General features: G+C 57.2%; 2 protein-coding genes across 8 annotated transcripts in view; both read right to left on the bottom strand.

The window, feature by feature from the left end:
- Window positions 1–672: 672 nt before the first annotated feature.
- On the bottom strand, window positions 673–2987 carry LOC122170292 (la-related protein 6-like). The gene is made up of 3 exons (XM_042836999.1): window positions 2833–2987; window positions 2437–2647; window positions 673–1590 (listed from the first exon to the last, which is right to left on the bottom strand). The coding sequence occupies exons 1-3, from the start codon at window positions 2985–2987 to the stop codon at window positions 673–675; spliced, it is 1284 nt and encodes a 427-aa protein (XP_042692933.1).
- Window positions 2988–4045: 1058 nt separating this feature from the next.
- Window positions 4046–6000, bottom strand: part of RFX2 (regulatory factor X2) — a 54903-nt gene continuing 52948 nt past the window's right edge. For 6 of the 7 annotated variants that reach the window (XM_042837015.1, XM_042837016.1, XM_042837013.1 and 3 more), the window contains one exon: window positions 4046–5908. In XM_042837015.1, the coding sequence (XP_042692949.1) occupies window positions 5799–5908 (110 nt within the window). In that variant the 3' untranslated portion in view covers window positions 4046–5798. The remainder of the gene's footprint in view (window positions 5909–6000) is intronic. The other variant, XM_042837014.1, reaches the window with a different exon arrangement.

The raw sequence follows: 6000 nt of genomic DNA, 5'->3' as shown, positions 1-6000 counted from the left end.
GGGGGGGCAGGGCGGACAGGGAGGTCCAAAGAGGGGGACAAACAGACATGACAACAGGGTCTGAGTAGTGAAGCCCTTATTTACACCCATCTTAAGCACCCACTCCAGAGCCTGGCTTGCCCTCCCTGCTGCAGCAAAATGACCCCAAATAACCCAGAGGGGAGTAAGGGAGGAAGCTGCTGGTGGGACAGTACCCCCACTCCCCTCATCTGCCCAACATAAAGCCATAATACTAGAGGAAAAATAACGTCACTCTCATAGCCAGAAAGTGCCTGGAAATGTCACCTGTCTTTATTGAGCATTCCACATCTGAGCTCCTCAACTTCATACCAGTGCAGCCAACACAGCACCTTCAGGCCATGGTGCCACCATTCCGCCACGCTCAAGCTCTGGGTTTCCCCATCAGCAGCCCCAGGGCGTGGGGGAGCAATGGGGCAGAACCAGTGACCATCACCTGAGCACAGACCCCAACACGGGCAGTGAGGATGGCTCAGGCATTGGGAAAAGCTTTGGATGCCACCCTTCCCTGAGCATCCTCACTCCAAAACAGAACCACACGCAGCGGCGGTGCCTCTATGGGCCACAAAGAGATGTTCTGCTCAAGAAAAAAAAAGAAAAAGAAAATAAAAAATAATTTAAAAAAAAATCCCATAACCCAAACGTAAAGGAGCCTTAGTGCTCGAGGACAAACTTCCCTCTCCCAATGCTGTTGTAGAAGCCTTTGGTGCCATCGGGCCCGTGGGGCAGGCGCAGCACACAGGATTTGGGCTTCACAGCCAGGGGGGCTCTGGGAGGGGAGGTGGCATCCACAGAGGGGCTGTGGGCATTGCTGCTGTGCCACGGGGCCCACGTGCTCCCCCAGCCCAAATCGGGGCTCTTGGGGGTGGCACTGAGGCTGAAACCCAGCTCTGCAGTGAGCGGAGGGAAGGCCATGCTGGCCAGGAGCGACCCAGAGAAGGTGCTGCTGAAGGAGCTGGGCTGGAAGCTGTGGCCATGGGGCCAAGCGTGTGCCGAGAGGAGCTGCGGTGAGGCCACATCCGACTCCGAGGAGCTGCAGAACAGCGAATCCCCAACAGCGCAGGGAAAGGCTTCGGCTCGCGCCTCCACCAGCTCCTCCTGCTCAGCCCCGCTCCTCTTCTTGGATCCCTTCCCCGAGAGCCTCACCACACAGATGCCACGGGAGCAGGGCTGGCCCAGCTCCTCGCAGGCCCTGCGCGCGCTCTCCAGGCTCTCGTACTCCACCAGCGCACAGCAGTGGCTCAGCAGCTCAGGGAAACGCGCTGCGTATTTCCTCATGTCCGAGGGCAGCTTACGGCCCGGTCGGAGGATGCGGATGGAGGCGATGGCTCCAAAGGGGCTGAACATCTGCGTGATGGTTTCGATGAAGTTCCTCTGCAGCGGCGGAGGCGTGCCCGGCTCTGGGGGCAGCGGGTCCCAGGCCAGCAGGAGTTTGGTGGGAGGGACGTTGAGGATGGAGTCAGGGATGGGGATGCGACGCCGCACTTTGGTGCCCTCCTGGTTGACTTCCAGCAGCTCGGAGAAGCGCAGGGCGTAGAGCGTGAGGCGCCAGTCTCGGGTGAGGTACTTCACCTATGGGGAGAGGGACACTGAGCTGCTGCCCAGAGCCATCGTGCAGGCACAGCCTCACCTCAAGGCAGTCGTGGGATCATTGAGTCGGAAGGGACCTTTGAAGACCATCTGGTTCAACTCGCTGCAGTGAGCCAACTTGGGCAAGGCTCCCATCCCTCCTTAGGGCCCTCCATCTCCATCAGGTGCTCGGAGCATTGTTGCCTCACCTCGGTGGTCTCCGAGGGATGCAGCCACCTCGCTGGTCTTCCATCCTGGGGATCAGTTTTGTGACCCTCCTCTGGATGCTCCAACAGCAGCACAGTGTTCACCTGAACTTCATTGGGGTCTGCAGGAGAAAGCCCCTAAAGACCATGGAGATGACCATTGGATGGCACAGAGCTGTGTGGTGCTGTGACACCCCTGAGGGATGAGATGGCATCCAGAGAGACCTGGACAGGCTGAGCAGTGGGGCCAGGGAAACCACATGAGAGACAACAAAGCCAAGTGCAAGGTTTTCAACCCCCCCCCCCAGTGTTAGGACAAGGTGGGGGACAAAAGGATGGAGCTGTTGGGATGCATCCAGAGGAGGGTCACAAAAACAATCCAAGGGCTGGAAGAGCAGAGAGGTGGGTGGGTGTCCTATCCCTAGATATATTCAAGATCAGACGATGGGGCTCTGAGCACCTGGCAGAGCTGTGGGTGTCTCCGTTCACCATAGGAGAGTGGGACCAGGCAGCCTTTAAGAGTCTCTTCCAACTCAAACCATTCTGTGACTCCGACCCACACCTCCCCACACAGGCCTCCCTTCCCTGCTTCACCCACCCCACAGAAGCCCTCTTCTGCCCAGCAGGCACCAAATCCTCCCACCTTCTTGAAGGATGTCAGCAGTTTGATGCTGACAAAGCCCAACTTGTTCTTCTGGACGTGCTTCAGGAGGAAGGCATCCTTGGCCAGATTCTCATCAGAGAGGTAGAACTCCACCTGGGACACAATCCTGCGGATCAGCTGCGGGTCAGGGATGGAGTAGCTGCAGTCGAACAGTTCTGAACCCACAGCATCACTCGTACCACAGAAACTCCTGGGAGAGCAGCAGGGACGCAGGAATGAGTCAGCAGCCTTCAGATGTGCAGGGCTGCCCAGCCCCAATAGCAGAGGGGTGGGGGGAGAGATGCCGTGAGCCCCAGGTTGGTGTGACCTGGCTATAGGGGCTCAGAGATGGGCGCAAAGCAAGACAAGCGCTCAGCCCCACGCACAGCCACGTACCTGTTGGAGCTCCTGAAGAAGCTGTCTTGGCTGAGCAGGCAGCTCTGCGAAGGGAGGTGCAGCCCAGGGAAGGAATTTCTTTGCACAGACAGTGGGGTGCTGCAGCTGGGCTGGGAACTGAGCCCCAGGGCCACCACGGAGCTACGCGATGCCATGATCCTTCATCTGGGACATCGTGTGGGACAAGGGCTGTGCTGGGAGGCTCCAGCAGCCCCAGAGCAGAGCCCAGCTCCCAGCAGCAGCCCCAGAACAGGGATGGGAGAGCAGAGGCTGTGCCCTTACCTGTGTGGCAGCACTGGGAAGCGTGGGAAATCCTGGCACTACATCCTAGAGCTGCAGGGAGCAGAGCCCAACCCGCCCACCTCCAAACTAAGGCTCCTGAAAGTAAGGGGGAAATGAAAAAGGGAGAAAAAGCCTTAAGGGCTCTCAGGCTGCTGGTTTATAAGAGCCCAGAAGGGGCCCAGTGCTGAGCCCTGCCCCAAGCCCCACCAGCTCCAGCTGGAGCGAATCAGTGGGTTAAGCAGCCCCAGCTGAGCCCTGGCTGCAGGTGCTGGGCTGGGCCAGGCTGCAGGATGTTGCTGCCAGGGGCATCTCTGCCTCAGTTTCCCTGCCTTGCACAGGGGCAGTGACATTCACATCAGGAAGCTTTGGTGGCAGGCAGCATTTCATCTCCTCGTGCTGTCAGGGTGACAGCAAAGCCCTTAATCCTGCACGCCCACATCCTGATGGGAGAAAACAAGAGTCCTAAAAAAAGAGGAAAAGCTCAGGGCAGGGACCCGCCGGGGGGGGGACACTGGGGGGCAGACGGCCCATGGCCTCAGTGAGGGACAAGGGAGGAGAATGGGGATGAAATACCCTATGGCTTAAGCCCTTGGTGGGGGCTGCCCATCTTTTGTGGGGACAAAAGATGACCTTCAGCCCATGGGGTTCAGCTGATGGCTGTGGGATGGGAAGAGAAGAGAAGCCAGTGTGAATGCTCAGACTGTGCCTCACTGCCAGCCCAAACCCTGCCCTCCTGCCACGAGTCACGGGGAGCAGCCATGCCAAACCACCTCTGGGACGTCCCAGTCGCTGGGGTTCCCTGCGGTGCTTCGTCTGGTGTCCACCCCCTTCTCCCCCCCAGGGACAGATTTGCATCTCCCCCCCCAGCCCTGCAAATCTGCCACCTCCTCTCAACGATTAAAGAAATGGGACCACAACAACTATGGTGCAGGCCTGAGCATTTGATATACATTTATTGCTATTCGGGGTTAGCTGGGAATTTTGTGCATGTGGACTTGAGGGGGTGATCCAGATTCGTCTCTTGGTGCTGCACAGCTCCAGAGCATCTCAGCTGGCCGTGGGGAGCAGGAGGTGGTTGGGTCTGGTCCAGAGAGCCAATGCAGCAGCTGAAGTTAGCATCACACTCTGTGGGAGCAGGGGAATTTAAGACTTGGTTGCTCGGTTGTTTTTTGACCATCATCTCATATTAGCAGGATGTGAGGGGCTATGCTGACCCAGGGAGTAATCACTGTCATTATTTACACATAAATCCAGCCTTCTCATTTGTCTCTTCCTACTGTGATAGGAGACATTAACAGACAGACACCACTCTGACAGACACCAGCACGGAAGAGTAAGAGGGAAAGATGTACACTGTACACGCTTTCTTTTTACTTTCCATTTCTTTTAAAGTGTCACAGCTACCTTAGTACCACACTCTGAATGAGTAAATATTATATTTGGATAGAATATACTCTGATATGCAAATGTACACGAGGCCCCTGGAAAAGCTCACATCAAACATACCATATAAAACATCATTAGAAATAATTATAATAAAAGCTATTTATGACACAGCCTTTATTCACAGAAAGATTTGCCTCGGGGTTTGCTTTTTGCAGTTGGCTTGACAACAGACCCCCCACTGCCTGCAGCCGCGCAGAGCTGCCTTGGCTCAGCCCCACAGCGATGGCACAGCAGGGAAACGTCCCCGCAGTGCTGAGCGTGATGCCAGCCACGGCCACAGGGAGCCCCTCGCTGCTGCAGGGCCGGGGTTGGAGCAGGAGTGGAGAAGCAGGTCTGCCAGCCTGCCCTAAGGCACTGCGGTCGCACACCCTCCCCCATGCTCTGGATGCACCCTGTGTAGGGCCACGGCGGTGTTTTTGCAGGACGTAGAGCTGGAATTCTACAGAACCTGCTGGAACACAGGGTGTGAGATCAAGCCCTCTGTGTGGGTACCCTGGAGAGGACGGGAACATCCCACCCCGCAGACATGGGCATCAGAGCCAGCTTGGAGTCCAGCTGTTGCGTCCTCGGAGTCCTTTGGTATCTTGGGTCGGTTTGACAGCATCCCAGGATGGCTTGCAGATGGAACACGTGGCTGGCAGGATGTGAGGGCAGCAGGGAGGGCTCATCCCAAGTCCCAGGGCATGTATGTGTGCCACTTGGGGGGACCGGCTCGGAGCGCAGCCCCAGACAGGTTCAAGAGGTGCACAGTACCACAGCCCAGCACAAATGATTTGGCAAAGTCAGAGCCAGGACAGTGCATCTTAAAAGGCTGTAGGAGAAGGGTCAGGCATTTTTCCTTCCTCTTGGGCACTGATTGGTTCAAGTCTGTATCACAGTGAAGTCTGAGAAGTGGGGAAAAAATCCAAATTACCTTCCCTGAAAGAGAAAGCCTCCTTTGCCCCATCGTTCAGTGGGGCACAGCCTCTCCTGCCAGGCACAGTCAGATGCTTCAACCTCCCTTCAGCAGACTTTGTCCTTCACCCTCTACTCAGCTGCTGGCAGAGAGCTGGGTGCAGGCAGAGCCTCCTTCTGCCCCCCATCCGGGCTCACCGCCCGCAGCCCTTCCTCAAACAGCGGTAAACAGAGAGAGAAACTAAGAGGCACTAATAGTACAGACGTGGGGAGACTCAGGCTCGAGGCTGCCAAACCTGGCTCCAGATGTCTCCATCCAGCTGGAGAACAGCCACATCCCCCTGTCAGATCTCCTGCAGTGAGTGCCCCGTGTCGCTGCGTTCTCGCTTCACGAGCGGCTCCCCCGCGCTCCGGGAATCCGTGTCCACTTCGCTGCCCAGCTCACTGATGGGGTCTGCAAAGGGAAAGGCTCAGCATCAGGCTGGTCCCTGGGGTAAGAGGTCCTTTTCTCCACCAGAGTGAAACGGAAAGGCCGGCACGAGGTTC

This window comes from Centrocercus urophasianus, unplaced genomic scaffold, assembly GCF_019232065.1.
Source record: "Centrocercus urophasianus isolate 14NV4802_14NV808 unplaced genomic scaffold, USGS_Curo_1.0 seq_66, whole genome shotgun sequence".
In the NCBI taxonomy this organism is placed as follows: domain Eukaryota; kingdom Metazoa; phylum Chordata; class Aves; order Galliformes; family Phasianidae; genus Centrocercus; species Centrocercus urophasianus.
The sequence above is the reverse complement of the archived record's forward strand: the minus strand, read 5'-3'. Positions and strand labels throughout refer to the sequence as shown.